Below are 17489 nucleotides of genomic sequence, written 5' to 3'. Positions count from 1 at the left end.
TCAGACACAACCATCATATGCCTAACTACATTTTTGATCCATGATTGATTGAATCTGCAGATGTAGACCCTACAGACATGGAGAGTTTACTGCATATGAATGTTATTTATCCAGTCTGAAAATTTCTGTCTTTTGATTGGACTGCTTAATCCATTCACATTTAATGTTATATTAATATGGTTGGATTTATGTCTACCAGTGTGCTTTTGTTTTTTATAGGTCTCATTCTTTTTTTGTTAATTGGTTTCTCCTTTACTGTCTTCCTTGGCTATTTTAAAATAAATATTAATTCCTTTAATGATGTTTTGAGGAATTTTCTTAGTGGTTGCTCTAGGGCTTCTAATATACATCTTTATCAGAATCTACTTCAGATAAATACAAACTTAATTCCAGTGAAATATCAAAACTTTACTACTATATGGTTCTATTCCCTCCCCCACCCTATTATTGTTATACACAATAGGTTTACATGTTACAAACCCAAGAATAAATTGTTATACTTACTATATAATTTTTTGTCTTTTAAAGGTAATTTAAAAAGAACAAGTACGTGTTTATAGTTTTTCATATGAGCCTTCTTATTTACTATTATGACTTTTTTCACTTCTTCCTGTGGATTTGAGATACTATCTGGTGTCATTTCCTTACTGCAAAATAGATTTGTTCCCATCTACTTTCCTTGTATTGTTACAACATTTCCATTATTGGCCCCAAAATACAATGATATGCATAATGCTTTATTTGATTGCCTTTTAAATAACAGAAAGGAAAATGAAGATGCAATTATATTCTCTTTTATACTTAATTACTATTATGTAATGTCTTTCTTTTTTCCTGTGAATTCAAATTATTGTCTGGTGTCATTTGCTTTCAGTTTTACGAACTTTTAGTATTTGCTGAAAGGTAGGTTTGCAACCAATGAATTCTCATTTTGCTTATTTGAAATACCCATTTTGCTTTCAATTTTGAAAGACAGTTTTGTTTCTCTTTCAAAACTTTGAATATGTTATCCACTTCCCTTTAGCCTCCTTGGTTTTGCTGAGAAGTCAACTATTAATCTTATTGGGGATTCCATGCATCATTTTTCTCATGATAATTTCAAGATTTTTTTTCTGTCTTTCAACATTCTGACAATAACATGTCTACTTATGAATCTCTGCATTTATCCTACTTGGAGTATGTTGAGCTTCTGGAAATATGTTTTTCACCAAACTTGGGAAGTTTCTAGTCATTATTTCTTTGACTACTTAAAAAAATTTTCATTACACGTATGTTGCCCTTAATAGTGTCCCACATTATACATGTCTCTGTGTGAGTTACTAAGGTATCATTTGCATACCATATAATTCACACATATAAAATGTACACTTCAATGGTTTCTTAGTAAATTCCCAGAATTACATAACTATCACAATTTTAGAACATTTTTATCACTCCTTGTCCTTTAGCAGTCCCCTATGTATTTCCTTTAAATGCTTTTAGCTCTAAGCAACCACTACTAATCTACTTTCATTCTTTGTAAATGTGCCTATTGTTGACATTTCATATAAATGAACTCATATGTTTTTGTTACTGGCTTCCTTCACTTAACCTAATGTTTCCAACATTCATCCAAGTTGTAGCATAAATTACTACTTTATTTTTATGATTGAATAATATTCAATTGTACATATATATCACATTTATTTATATATTCATCAGTTGATGGACTTTGGGTTGTTTCCACTTTACGCCACTATGAATAATACTGCTATGAACATCCTTGTATAAATTTTTGTGTGAACACCTGTTTTAAATTATTTGGGGTATACACTTAGGAGAAGCAGCTCTGGGCCACAGGGTAACATTACATTTAACCTATTGAGAAAGTCCCATACTGTTTTCTGAGATGACTGTACGATTTTGCTTTCCCAACAGTGTATGAGGGTTCCAAACTCTTCCTGGCCTCATCACCTGGGTTTTTATTTTTTCAACACCCATCCAAGAGGGTATAAAGTGGTATCTCACGTGATCTTGGTTTTCATTTCCCTAATGACTAATGATGTTGAGCATCTTTTCAGGTGTTTTTTGGCCATTTGCATATCCTCTTTAGAGAAATTCTATTCAGATCTTTTGCCCACTTTAAATTGGGTTACATGTCTTCTAAGTTGTAAGGGTTCATTATTCTAAATTAAAATGCATAATCAGATGTATGATATACAACATTTCTTCCCAATCTGTGGGTTGTCTTCACTTTCTTGATGATATCCATTGAAGCAATAATTTTTTTCAAATTTCAATGAAGTTAAATTTATCTATAATGTGGTGTCAGTGAAAAGAGCAAAGACTTTGAAACTCTGCCCTAACATAAAAGCAATTAAAAGTCTGGCAAAGAAACTGTCAGAATCAACTTTTTTGGAACTTTAGAAACTAATCAAAAGCTTTCAGCATCCCAGGAAGTGCTTACCCAAGAAAAATGGCTGATTCTCAGAACAACAGCTTTGTGGTATTTTAAGTCACTCTAGTCTCATTCTCCACTCCTTACCTCAGCAACAGCCCTGAAAATAACAGCCCTCATTCCCAGTATTAGAGGAAAAACAGACGTCAGTCACAAAATACTTTAACTATTTATACTGACCTGTCTGTGGCTCCCTGGAAGACCACCTCAGAAGGCCTGTCTTTATTTTGCCTAACTTGGAGTTGGTCCAGAGCTAAAGTTGCTAACTAGGGGGGTAATGTTTAAAATATTAGCAGGCAAATGCTTTAATTGCTGCTGCCTGGGCTGACAGACAACAACTGGGACAGGCAATAGAATAACCAAAAGCTTGGAAGAAAAGCCTGGGAAATGAGATGTCCACAGGGACTTTGGAAAGCTTTAACATATTCCTGAGAATTTAGAAGGTCACACTCATGCCCAGGGCCGTATGTGTGCTAAGAAAAGATGTGAGAAGGCCCTAAACTCTCACAATGGCCATCCTGGAGGCTGAAGGTGAAGGTAGAGTTGTAAGCCACCTGGCTGAATGTTGAAGATGTGTCATGAAAACACACAAGTCCCTTAGCAAACACTGGAAGATTTATTCATTCCAAGAGTTTATCTCTGTCTACTAATTAGTTGACCATTAAACTCACAGAACAAAGACTTTCATGGCCACAAATGGCAAAGAATACAAGCATTACAAAATCAGTTCAGAAAAGTCACTAGACAACAAGAATAAAACACGGTAAGAATAACAAACCTGAGAGATCGGAGGGGAGAATCTGATTTTCAGTTGCCACATTACAAAATTCACACTTTTAAATTCTTCAACAACAAAAAAATGAGACATGCAAAGAGGAAAGTATGACCCATACATAGAGAAAAAAAGCAATCAACAGAAATCATCCCTAAGGTATTGTACATTTTGAACAAAGACTTCAACTCAGTTATCTTAAATATGTTCAACGAACTAAAACAAACCATGTTTAAAGAACTAAAGAGAAATACAGCTCAACCAGATAGAGAACATCAACAAAGGGATAGAAATTATTAAAAGAATCAAATTGAAATTCTACAGGTGAAAAGCACAGTAACTGAAATAAAAATTCACTAAAAGGGCTCAACAGTAGATGTAAGCAGGCAAAACAAAGAATCTGTGAACTCTAAGACTGATCAGTTGGCATACAGTCTGAGAAATAGAAAGAAAACCAAAAAATGAACAGAGCCTGAAAGACCTGTAAGATATCATCAAGAATACCAGCATATGGCCAAACACAGTGGCTCACACCTGTAATCACAGTGTTTTGGGAGACCAAGGTAGGAGGATCCCTGGAGGCCAAGAGTTCAAGACCAGACTGGGCAACATGCAAGATTCTATCTGTACAAAAAATTTTTTAAAAGTTAGCTGGGCTATTTGGGAGGTTGGGGTGGAAGGAATGCTTGAGCCTAGGAGTTCAATGTTGCAGTGAGCTATGACTGTACCACTGCACTCCAGCCTGGACAACAGAGCAAGAACCTGCCTTTCTAAAATAAACAGTAACAATACCAGCATATGCATAAGATGAGTCTCAGAAAGAGAGAAAAAAGATAATTCATCAGGAAGAATATTTGAATAACTGAAAACCTCCCAAATTTAATGAAATAAAAAAGAAATTTAATGAAAAACGTTAATCTACCATTCTACAAAGCTCCAGAACCTCCAAGTAACATAAACTCAAAGATATGGATACTGGCACGTTATAATCAAACTGTTGAAAGACAAGGACAAAAAGAGAATCTTGAAAGCAGCAAGAGAGAAAGAAGTGAGTCATCACATCCAAAGGACATCAGGAGAATTAACAGCTGATTTCTCATTAGAAATCACGGATGCCAGAAGGCAATGGGATGACATATTAAAAGTGTTGAATGGAAAATTTAAAAAAAAACAAAAAATCCGTCAACCAAAAATTCTATATCCAGCAAAGCTATTCTTTTAAAAAGAAAAATTAAGATATTCATAGACAGACAAAAACTGAGTTTGTTGCTAGCAGAACTGCTCTACAAGAAAAAAAAAGCTAAAGGGAGTATCAAGCTAAAATGAAAGAACCCTACACAGTAACTCGAACCCACACGAAGGAAAAAAACAAAAACAAAACAAAACAAAAAACACTGGAAAGATAAATATATTCACCAGCACAAATAAACATAAAAGAGTTTTTTAACTTGGAACACAAATGCTTTATTTAAGGGTGCATCTCAATTCCCATGTGGTGAGCAAAAAATAAAATAAAGGAGCAGATCCTGGCACACCATTCCCATTGGCCAAGTGGTTGAACCCTGCATCCAAGACCCAGTGAGCAGCCAAGTGAGGTGCAACGTCTGGGCCTCTCACTCTGACTCCAACAGAATAAGCACGTTGCCCTTGTGCATGGGGCCTTTTACATTGCAGATTTTGGAGCAGCAAGACAATGTATATCTGTTTGTAACTCTTGTTCTTCCCTCCTATCTGATTTTTAAAACTGCATAATTATAAAACTATGTTGATGGACACATAATTGTTATAAAGATGTAGTTTGTGACAATAACAGCATGGGCAGAATGAAAGTATACAGAGCAAATTTTTCACTATTGAAATTAACTTGAAATTAATCTGAAACAGATAAAACAGACTAGTTTTACAATCTCCTGTAATAAAAATGCTGTCTTTTAAAACAAATTATCTATTGCATTTTTGTTTTTGTTTTTGATGTAATAGCTAAGAAAGCTTTGCCTAGAGAATGTTTACAAATATTTGTTTATATTTTTTGTAAGAGTTTTACAGTTTTTGCTTGTATTTAGGTCTATGGTCCATTTTAAGTTCATTTTTGTGTACATAGTGTGAGGAACATTTTTTCTTCAAACTTATTTTTCTGTTTCACATTGCATGTCTTCTACCAATCTATCTGCAGGTTTGCTGATTCTATCTTCTACCAGCTCAAATCTAGTATTGAGCCTTTCTAGTAACTTTTTAAATTGTAGTTATCATACTTTTCAACTCCAGAATTTTCATTTAGTTCTTAAAAAAAAAAAATTCTCTATGTTCTCTACTTGGTGAGACATTAGAATACTTTCCTTAATTCTTTACACCTGGTTTCCTTTAGTTCTTTGGGTTTATTTATTTATTTTGAGGTGGAGTCTCACTGTCTACCAGGCTGGAGAGCAATGGCACGATCTCGGCTCACTGCAACCTCTGCCTCCTGGATTCAAGCGATTCTCCTGCCTCAGCTTCCTGAGTAGCTGGGACTACAGGCACCCAACAGCATGCCTGGCTGATTTATTTTTAGTAGAGACGGGGTTTCATCATTTTGGCCAGGCTGGTCTCAAATTCCTGGCCTCAAGCGATCCACTCACCTCAGCCCCCCAAACTGCTGGCATTACAGGCATGAACCACTGCACCCAGCCTCTGAACATATAACAGCTGTTTAGCATTTATCCTAAATTTGGTATCCCTCAAAACAACTTTATATTTCCTACATTTCTCTGTCATATGGGACACATACTTTTCTGTTTCTTTGCATATCTCAATTTTTGTGTTGAAACTGGACATTTTAGGTAACATAGGATCTCTGCACACTGATCATCTTCCCTTTAGTGACTTGGCTTGACTAATTAATGTATGGCTTGAAGACTGCTTTCACTACTTAGGGAGTTTACAAGTTCGCCCTGCATTTGGCCAGGAACTTGCAGTTTAGAAGTTCTCTCTGGTCACTCCTCTGAGTTGACAGCCTTCAGTATGCACACAGTCTTCCTGATCACAAGGGATGTCTGTAGTTTTATCTAGGTTGTCTCTTTCCCTGATTTTTTTTTTTTTTTTTTTTTTTTTTTTTTTTTTTGAGACAGTCTCACTCTGTCGCCCAGGCTGGAGTGCAGTGATGCAACCTCAGCTCACTGCAAGCTCCGCCTCCCGGGTTCACGCCATCCTCCTGCCTCAGCCTCCTGAGTAGCTGGGACTGCAGGTGCACGCTGCCACGCCCAGCTAATTTTTTGTATTTTTAGTAGAGATGGGGTTTCACTGTGTTAGCCAGGATGGTCTCCATCTCCTGACTTTGTGAGCCGCCCGCCTCGGCCTCCCAAAGTGCTGGGATTACGGGCGTGAGCCACGGTGCCTGGCCTCCCTGATCCGTTCTTGAAGCTTCTGGTTATCTATTGGAATGACCTGGCAACTGTTTAACCTCCACTGTTACTGACTACTCAACCTCCACTGTTACTGACTGCTCTACTGTTTTCTACAATACTCTGAAGTCTGTTACAAATAAAGTCAGGTCCTGTGAGAGTTAATTTTCAGTGTCAACTTGAATGGATTAAGGAACAGCTAGAGAACTGGTAAACCATTATTTCTGGGTGTGTCTGTGAGAGTGTTTTCAGAGACTGGCATGTGAGCCATCAGACTGAATGGGGAAGATGTGCCCTCAATGTGACTGAGGCACAATCCAAACAGCTAGAAGCCTGGACAGAAGGAAAAGAGAAAAGGCTAATTCTCTTTCCCTGAATCTTCTCCCCTCAACCCCAACCGCATACCCCAGGAGCTGAGACAGCTTTATTCTCATGCCCTTGGACATCAGAACTCCAGGCTTTCAGGCACTTGGATTCAGGGACTTACACCCATGGCCCCTTGGTTCTCAGGACTTCTACCTCAGTCTGAGAGTTACGCCATCAGTTTTCCTGGTTCTGAAGCTTCTGGACTTGGACTGAGTCATGCTACCACCATTACTAGGTCTCTAGCTAGCAGACAGCCTAGTGTGGGACTTCTCAGCCTCCATAATTACATAACCCAATTCCCTCAAGACAAGACTTCTTACATTGGTTCTGTATCTCTGAAAAACCCTAATTCAGGCCTCTTATAATGGTGTGTAGTTAAGTTTTTGAAGCTCACTCCAACCCTCCACTGAACAGAACCTCTGTACCTTTACGCTATGGAACAGCTGGAGAGAATGGGAAATCAGCTCCTCAATGAATGCCTAAACCACAATCCTCCCTGTAGAACAGTTCTGTTGGAGGAAGAGGGGAATAGGGGTACGGGTGGGGGACAAAGCTGTAAAAGCTGTAAAAATGTAATCTGCCAAGTGGGTATATTTAGTCTTCCACTCAGAAATACTATGTATCTCCCAGTTATATCTTACAGGTTTGGTCTGGTGTCTGGTTTTTGTTTTTTTGTTTTTGTTTTTTGCTTGCTGTTGTTTTTTGGCAGGCTCATATTATTTTGTGCCTCTTATTATACACAGGTCTTATCAGCTGGGTGTGGTGGCTCACGCCTATAATCCCAGCACTTTGGGAGGCCAAGGCAGGTGGATCACTTGAGGTCAGGAGTTCGACACCAGCCTAGCCAACATGGTGAAACCCCATCTCTGCTAAAAACATGAAAATTAGCTGGGCATCGTCGTGGGCACCTGTAATCCCAGCTACAGGAGCGGCACTTGAACCTGAGAGGCAGAGTCTGCAGTAAGCCAAGACTGCGCCACTGCACTCCAGCCTGGGCAAGAGTGAGACTCCAGCTCAAAAAACAAATAAATGGGTCTTCTTTTATTGTTTCCCAGTTGATTACTGTTAATTGTTCAGGAACGGTAACTAATTTTCAGTGTACTCCTTTAAACTTTCAAGATATTAAAAGCATGTCATCTACAATTATGTTGGTCTCTCTCCCCAATTTTTCATTTTGCTTTCCTATTCTTTGACATTAGCAATAGCTTATCATGTAACTGATGATAGCAGGCAACATTTCACTCCTTAATTGAAAGATTTATTTCAAGAGCTGCCACAAAAACATAACCCTCACTTGTGGTTTAAGCACTTTAAAGTATATGGAAAAATTCTTATTCTAACACGTTAGAAATGTCTTCACTAGGAATAAGTATTTAAATTAAGCACATTCTTGGCATCTCCTAAAATCATGACTTCTAAAATTGATGTACGTTATATTTTTTCCACACTATTTACTTGAAAGTTTCCACTCTTGTAACAATTATTCTCTTTTTAAACAGAAAAGATTCCTAAATTTGGAGGCATTAACAGAAGCTTTGTTAAACTAGTCAAAAAGCACCTCAAAGATGACTTCATGAAATACTTCCTCCAAGATACTAATTACTTCTCAACTCTCCACTTATTGAGCAAGGCATACATAAATTAATAAACATCAAACTCAACCATTTCAACTCTCCATTATAGGGGAAATTTTTCACTAATGCCATACTCTGCTAACTAGCAACAACCACCACCCTGAAAAATCCCCCCAGTAAGTTTTGCTGGATGAGATCCCCAATGGGTCAAGGTAAGTATGCTGACAGCAAGGATCCTAAGAAGATGCTAAGGCAAAGAACAGAGCGAATGTCCCAAATGGCTCTGTTAATAAAGTTAAGGAAGGAAGTAGATGTCAATGGTGAAAAGGAATCTTATTTTTTAAAAATCAAGATAAGTTGTATGGAATTAATATATAATATTCTGTTTTTAATTCACCTCCATTTTCTCCCATCCCAAGAATGTCTATTACTTTTTCTTAACAGCTATTTCAAATCACTATACCTAAGTCCTTTTCCCATCGAACCTGGACATAATTTCTCACAGCATTTCTGCTCTATCTCATTTTTAATCCCTTCATAAGTTGCATTATTCTTAGCACACAAATGACCTATTTTACCCACTAACCACTGTCATTACATTTACAGTCTCTTCATTTTTATACAAATACATCTACACTAGAAACTTTATACACATACATTTTAGTTCGTACACTTTGTAGCTCTTTTACACAGGTGGAGTACATCACCAAACTTATCAAGCTTGTGTTTTTTAATAAAAATCCCACTCTGAAAGCAGACTTTAGGGAATTCAAGCAACAGTTGGTAAACTATGCCTGGTAGCCCAAATTCAGCCCACTTCCTTTTTGTAAATTGTTTATTAAAACATAGCCACACGAATTCATTTATATATTGTCTATGGTTGTTTCTGCATTGTGAGAATTGGGTAGTTAGGACAGAAACTAGAAGGCCTACGAAGTTTAAGTTATTTATCTGACCCTTTATTGAAAAAATTTGCTAGCCTCTCCATGAAAACATTTTTCATTAAAAAACCTATTACATTTCAATTCGTATTACTGAATACTTAGCAAGATAAATTCTTTGAAAAGTGAATTTTTTTAAGTAGATGCCAAATAGTGAGAGACGCATTTCAGTGGAGATGGACAAATTGGAAAAAATAAAACCAATTCCTGACCCAGAATTTCAACTGCAAAACTAAAACTAACTCTTCAATTGTAATAAGAACCTTGAACTACTGAATATATTTTGGAAAGTCCTCTTTGAAAAACCACAAAAAAATAAAGGATACAGGATTTTGTTTTGGATTTTCTGCGATGGCAATAATGAAGCTCAAAGCAGGTTTGCCTCCCTCAGAATAACCCTAAGTTAACAAAATCAGAAAAAGTTCCAACTAGAATATCTGCAGCACGAAGCTTAAATGGCTGTTAAAACTTTAAGGCAAGAAGTACATATCTTGACATTATTTTCCTGATAGGGCTATTCTGAAATGTAATTTTATAGTGTGAATATTAGCAGGAAAGTTCCTTCTCTCTCCTCTCTATTTACAGCAAATGATGCCTCTGTAACAAACAGAGCGTTTTATGTATGTAACAAACAGAGCATTTTATTTTTATTGCTGTTAGGGCACTGAAGACTATAAGCCTCTCTATGGCTTACCTTGCCAGCGTAACCACAGTAAAATTATGGTATCTGTTACCTTTCTTAAACAATATATCATCTATGATTTTGGGAAGAAAAAAAATCCCACACTTTATCTTGTACAGTTAACTAGCATTGAAAAAACACATACACTTTAAAATCTGTATTTCCTAGTTAGGGAATAAAATGTCCATTAGATTTTAGCACAGTAAAAAAATTATTGTGTAAACACAAACTTAAGATAAATTTAATTGAAAATGCTCATTACAGAAATTAACAATGCTTACCATTCTTTAAACACCATATACATTATTAATATATACTGTATATTTCCAATTAACTCCATTCTTAGGCTCAATTTAAGAAACACAATTGTAACATTTTATACAAAAAATACTTCACTAAGAAAGTAGACAAACTGCACAAAACAGTACAAGTATAATGTGCATAGCAAGATAGCTTGAAGCATTCTATGTATGGCTTTCTTTAAAATAAAACTATTAGGGGAATGGGCCCATTTGGGACCTACTGTTACAGTTGACATATGTAAACTGTTTCACATCTTTTTTAGGCACTTGCTAACAATAGTGTTCAATCCCTGAAAAACGAATTTACCTCAAAAACAAAATCTACATCTGAAATAAAAACCAAGAAAATAACATGGGTAAAGTCTTATATATTCCTTTTAAAGTAAACAACCAGTTTTATTAGTGCATGCACAGAACTAAACTGAAAGAAAATAAACTTATGCCAAAAATTTCTGTGCAAAATTTACATAACTAAAAGGTACAAAAATATGTACAGATTTGTTATATACAGAAAAGAAGCCCTGAAGTTTTCATCAATCAATGAAAATGTCATTAACACTTGTAACAATGTAACAAAAAATCATATAGCACGTAATTTTGTTATACAAGAACTCCATCATCCAAAGATCCAACAAAATTTGATCCAAACTTACAAGGTGAAAAATCTAAATCTATGATTCTGTTGTCATCATGAAAACATCCATTTTAAAACTCTGTTGGGCATGTCCCTTAGGAATCTATCCTAAGGTTTTATGCACTGCCTCTGGGTCCACTGTTGATGCTTCCTTTACCAAATGCCAACAATCTGTATATATGTTTTGGGTTGTCAGTCACACTAAGAAGCAGCTAACCGAAATGGTTTGTCCTAATTTGGACATGTTCAAATAATAAAGTGAATACAGACAAAAATATGATCTTGCTTCAGAACATTGTTTTGGTAAAAAATTTTAACTTTCAAGAAAAGCCACTTCCTTGGAAGTGCTCCTATGTTCCATTCTTTTTAAAGGGATGGGAACCAAGAAGAATAAATGGCCATTTGTTTATGGTGGACAAACAACTTAAATGAGATAAGCATAGTTCTGTGCAAGGGGATCATCAGAGAATATAATCAAATTCACAACTATGTTCAAGTTCTTTAACCAAACTTTCAATGAGACAAAAAGTTTAAATTCTTCTCTTGAAGCTGCTCATCTACTGCAATGTTTGACATCGTCATTTAGAAAAAGAAAATCACCAGAGAGTGTTCCCAATCTCTAACATGTGACAGAGTTCAACTGGAAAACAAATTTACTTGCCAAAAACTCTTCAAGCATTATATGAGGTGTAACTGTAGTGAGTTAAATGTACTTTCAAGGAGCCTAATATCCTTCAAAATAACTATATTTAGCAGACATAGACTAACTTCTTTACCCAAATTCTCTCAAAGTATCTTCACAAATGTGAGAAACTCCTTCAGTTCTATGATGAAAGAGCTCTCCATCTCCAGAGGAGCTACACTTAGATGCATAAGGCTGGTGGAAGAAGAGAGGGAATGGGGGTGTCAGCCATTACCCTCTACTAAGAGTCACTAAAGAACTAAAGTGGGAAAATTGTTTTATCAAAATTTTCTTTAGCCCTAACTTCCCAAGAACACATGTTTAAAAAATTAAATCAAGGTACTTCTGTGCTGTGATTAGTTTCTTTCAAAACTTCTGAGTGCAGGAATAGCAGTTTCAAATATCATACATACAACGTTTACTCTTCCACAGAAAGATAATCAACTTTTTAAGTGTTCAATTTCAGGTCCTATACTGAAGTAGAAAATGTCTGCATTATGGTAATTCAACCCATTGTTTTCTTCTAAGGTAATTTTACTTTTCTTTTCCTTGGTAATTATGGTAAACTATTCTAACATGTTCCAATCCCGAGTAGCTTCCATTAAATGTCTCTGCCCATGACCAGCCCAAGTATCCTGATTGTCAAATACTCTACCACAAAACCAACAGTTAAATTTAGCCTTCAAAATATTTTCAGAGGTAGTCTTCACAATCTGGTAATTGTTTTTGCTTGTCTTTTTCAGTGTTAATTTTAGCACAAATCTTTCTTTCACAGAACTAACAGGTTTAAATGTTTTGTGCCTCTTGGAAAAATCATCGTAAGTTGTTTTAGGAGGGTTATAACAAACTGGTTTCAGTAAAGCATTTATAGTTCTTTTTGACAATGAAACCTTAAGTACACGTCCATTAAATTTAGCAATAGTTTTCATTACACTTACTACTTCTGGTGCATCTGCATCAGGATGATTCAAAACTACAACTGGTTGGTTTCTCCTAGGACATTTCACAAGCTGTTTAGAACTAAAAGGGAAAAGCCGCAAAGTTCTGACGGAATCTTTTGAAAGCCTAGGTCTGCTAAATCCAAATGTTTCACGGACATCTTCAGGTTTTGCCTTTTCTTTACACTTTCTATGCAATGTTGCTTTTCTTCTTGGAGGTTCTTGGTAACTATCCCTACACTTTCGTTTACAGTTTCTGTTTCTAGATACAAAGGCAGTTTCAGAGTCTTGACTTCCATGAGTTTTTGTTTTTGAAAAAATTTTTTTGGAAGTCTTTTTTCTATTGAAGTTCCTCTCAACTGTACAATTTGTTTTACACCTTAATACTCTGGACTCTGAACAGTCACTGACACATATTGGTTCCTCAGAAGATTCTGGGCATGTTGCAGTAGAAGTTATCACAATTTCATTTGCTGGCATTAAGTCATCTAGTAAGAAGGGTAAGGCATCTCTAGAAGATTCTGGCTCTTTCTGCTCTCCTCCTATAATCTGATTAGATGGTACATTGTCTTTTTGCAATGAGGATGCAGAGTTGCTTACTGACAGATTATTAGCAGCAGTCACATTTAAAACAGGGTTAAAAATTTTCAGCAATATTCTTTGTGGTGTTCCTTCAGGTTTCTTTGGCTGTATATTTTGGTAAGTACTATTTTGGACTAATTTGGGCTTAAGCAGCTCAGTTTTATTTGGCATCACACACTTTAAAAAAACAGCTTGTTTGCCATCAGGCAAGAAGGTATAAAGAGGTGGTTTTGGAAAAATCTCATTCTGCTGTTTTACTGAATCAGAGATATTCAACTTAGTGCTCTGTTGCTCGGATAGCATGTTAGGAATAAGAACAGCTTTCACAGAACTTGTTGGTTTCAAAACGTAAGGGCCTTTTAATGGCAAAGTATTTTCTGAGCTACTTTTCATGCTCAAACAACTGCCAATGCTGGAACAAAGTCCAGGTGTAAGACAATTACTGTTTGGTTCTACCTTCAAAATAGGTGTTTTGCAAGGCTCCTTAGTCATAGTTCCATGAGCTTGGGCACCCTCGGTTTTGACAGCGGAAACACCTTCAAGTTTCCCATTATTAAGTGTTAAAATCATCCCAGGTTTCTTGTTGACAACAAGAGAAGCAGGGATACCTTGTGAATTAACCAATGGAAGTGCATTTCCGGGAATAACCGGTAGCCCAGGCTTGTTAGTAATGTTCAGTGGTATTAAAAATCCTTTCGAAGTCTGAACAATTATAGTTTTTTTTTGTTCTGAATTTAAAAGTGGACTCTGCATATAAAAAGAACCTAAATTTTGTGTGGTGGCTCGTAGTTTGTCTTTTACAAGCTGCTGTGTTATTATTGCATCTGACTGAGTCTTAAGTAATGTGCCAAAACCTGAAATTCTAGGCATCTTCTCTGAATCTCTCACATCTTGTGGCATTGATGGCACTTGTTTTTCTTTTCCAAATTTCAAATTCAAATCATTTGTAGGCACATTAATACCCACACTGCCAGGTGGAACTGGGAAGATGCCTTGCACTTTGAAATCTTTCGAAGATTCAACAATTTTGCTTTCTCCCTCATGTTTTTGAAATGACTGGTCACAATGAAGTGGTAGGCCTTTATTTGGAGTGTTACTAGAGTCTTGTTTTACATCAGGTTTTATTTTCAATACATCCTGAAGCAATTGGTTTACTTCAGGTGGCAGAAATTCTGATGCCTGTTGGCTCTGGAGAGAGAAAACAGATGTGATTCTAGGCATCATAGGTGAATCGACATTAGAAAAGTCATCCCATTTAGATTTTTCAGTCGCACACTCTAAATTTTGATTTTCATTACTGTACAGGTTTTGTCCATCAATATTTTGTCCTTTTTCTAAAACATACTGTTCTTCAATTTCAGATTTTGCTTTTAAAGTTCCATCTTTATCATTTAAAAGGCTAATAGATGCTAACAGACTATCTGGTTTTGAGGTCTCCTGCCTCACTAGTGATAAAAATGATTCACTAATTGGTTGTTGGACAACTGTTTTGCTGGATGAACATTCTCTTTGAGGGTTTTCATACACTGCTGTTCCTGAAAACCTACGACGTTTATTAGAATTATTCACTTTTGAGTAATTATGAAAAGGTAATGATCCTTGGTTGGAGGACTCAACAGGTAGCTCAGAGTTGACATAATTAATGCAATAATTATGCATATCTCCACTGCTGTATGCATTTGGTTTGGCAACACAGTTGACTTTATCTGGACTTTTAATGGTGGTACCTAATACCTCGGGGTGACTCTGAGTGAGATTATTTCCCCAGAAGTCAACATTATCTCTTGTTTCAAATTTTGTGGTCAAATTCACTGATGATGTAACCAATTCTGACGTTGTTGACAAAGAAGATACACTTTTCTCATTATCCACTGTTTGAAGCTTATTATTCCTTTGAGATATCAAAGTCATTTCCTTTTCTGAACTTGCTTTCCCTGAAAGTATAGAAGATGAACACGAAAATGGAGTAGCTGCTTTCATATAAACTGTATCATTTAACTCAGTTGTTACTCCTGTCAAAAATCCATTAGTGTCCAAAGTCTGGGGCTGCAAATTAGCAGTACTGTCCTTTGCAGCACCTGAGTGTGAGTCTGGTGAACATATATTTTGTTTGATAGGCACCAATTTTAATACAATATGCTGTTTTCCATCCATCATCTTGAAGCCCATAAACTTAGCACTATAGTTAGGAGGAACTGTTATTTTATTATTTTTCAGCATTAACAGTGTAGGTCCTAGTACAGCAGTCTTCATGAAACCTGAACTAGCATTTGGTCCCTCTTCAGCTTTATTACCTTGCCCAGTGGACACAGGAGTTGGCTCTGACTCTGATTCAGGGGCTTTATCATTATTCTCACAGTGTAGTCCTTCATCCTTTTCTTCACTTAAATGCTCTTGAACAACATGGCTCTGGTCTTCAGATTTAGTCTGTGTTTTGTTCATTTTTTGAAGCACTTGTGTGTTCTTTTCTATAATTCTATCACTTCCACTGTTAATTTTCTTACGTTTCCAGAATGTCTTCCTTGATGCACCTATTTTATATCTTTTCAGTATTAGCTTAAGTCCTGCTGAAGTCTTTGCCATTCTTTTTTCATATTTGTCTTTTTCCAGTTTTTCTTTTGCATATAAATGTTCTTTGTGCAAAGTTATAACATGTCTTACAAGGTGTTCTCTCTTGGTGGCACCATAGCTACAATATTGACAAGTGAAGGGAAAAGTACCAGAATGAATATGAAGGTGCTTCTGAAGCTCTCCTTTGGTAAAACATACATGATGACATTTACCACACTTATAATGAATTTCGTTATGTCTATGAATGTGCTGAACAAATGTGCCAACATCCTGGGTGGAGAACTTACACTTTTCACATTGAAAATTACCATTAACACAATGTGTGGATGTGAAATGCTTTGTCAAGTTCAGTAAAGTATATACACTCTCATTGTTACAAATGTCACATTTTACTAAAGTGCTTCTATGGGTTCGTCTGTGTTGTTTAAATACCTGAAAGTCATTTGCTGAAAAGCTACACATTTCACAAGGATATGAAGGTAATTCGCCATGGTGCCACATTTGAAAGTGTTTCTGCAAATCATTTGGGCTGTATCGAGTGTTGTCTCGGCATTTTAAACAGCTGAAATTGAGTATTTTTGCAGACATTTTTATACCCTCTTCTTCAGCTCTCTCAGACTTATGAAGCAATGTACACTCCTCTACACAGCTTACAGTCTTTATACTGATAGATTTTCTTGCAGTCTGCTGTTTACTCTGAAATAATTTTCTGTATTTGTCAACTTCATGTTTCAATAGGACTTCATTTGGAATATTTATTTTTGGCAAATGAATTTTCACATTTTTTAGTTCATAATGAATACTTTCTGAAATTTTTGGTTTAAGTACTGATCTATCAACTATCTCATTTTTCACATCATAATCTTTTTTTAAAGTTGTTTGTTTTTCATCACAAAATAACTCTTTCTGTTCAGATGGCATGATTTAACCAAAAATGTCCCAATTTCTTTTTTTCTGAAAACTCTTGAAGTTATCTGTAATTTAAACAGGAAACGATACTGTGTAGAGACATCTTCAAAATACAGGATTTTTCCCACAATAACTCACCTAAAATTAAACAAAGAATTGAAACTCTCATCACAAAAAATAATAGTAAATTTCGTATCTGTAAGTTCATTTTGGCACAAAGTAGGAATGTTAATCAAAAACACAAATTAAATATACAAAAGACTTGTTAAGTATTTTAAGAACAGCTTACCAAGAAGTAACAGTTTGAAGTAAAAATAACACTAATCTGGAAGTCAGGAAATGCAAGCTCTAGTTCCAGCTCTGCTGTGTGACCTTGGGAAAGCTTCAACTTCTCTGGACCTCAGTTTCCTCATCTAAAGAAAACCACAGTTGGATAAGTACGCTCAAGCACTAAGATTTTTATATTAAGGTGATAACACAGTTTTTAAACAAGCCTTTAAAAATCTCAGAATCCTAAAAAGTTCCAATTACTCACATGTGGTTTATCCATATACTATTAACTTTTTCATTTGCTTAGTTGATCTAATAGCTATTCCCTGTGAGAATACCAACAGACTTCTCTCCAGATTTTCTACTTCCTTAGCTCCTCAGAGATAATCTACAGTTAAATTAACAAAAGCTTCATTCATCTAACAGAAACAACCAAAGACAGTATCTGCTTA

At 35.9% G+C, this 17489-nt stretch overlaps 1 protein-coding gene across 34 annotated transcripts in view; it reads right to left on the bottom strand.

Annotated features, from left to right (window-relative positions):
• Positions 1 to 17489, bottom strand: part of ZNF518A (zinc finger protein 518A) — a 76118-nt gene that overhangs the window by 31353 nt on the left and 27276 nt on the right. For 29 of the 34 annotated variants that reach the window (XM_077946916.1, XM_077946918.1, XM_077946932.1 and 26 more), the window contains 2 exons: positions 17057 to 17180; positions 10364 to 16905 (listed from right to left, as the gene is read on the bottom strand). In XM_077946916.1, the coding sequence (XP_077803042.1) occupies positions 12334 to 16779 (4446 nt within the window). In that variant the 5' untranslated portion in view covers positions 16780 to 16905; positions 17057 to 17180 and the 3' untranslated portion in view covers positions 10364 to 12333. Of the gene's footprint in view, positions 1 to 10363; positions 16906 to 17056; positions 17181 to 17489 lie in introns of those variants that run through there. The other 5 variants (XM_077946919.1, XM_077946934.1, XM_077946935.1 and 2 more) reach the window with 3 other exon arrangements.

The sequence above is a fragment of the Macaca mulatta genome, chromosome 9 (assembly GCF_049350105.2).
Source record: "Macaca mulatta isolate MMU2019108-1 chromosome 9, T2T-MMU8v2.0, whole genome shotgun sequence".
Classification (NCBI taxonomy): Eukaryota; Metazoa; Chordata; class Mammalia; order Primates; family Cercopithecidae; genus Macaca; species Macaca mulatta.
Note: the sequence above shows the minus strand (reverse complement) of the source record. Positions and strands in the feature narration are given on the sequence as shown.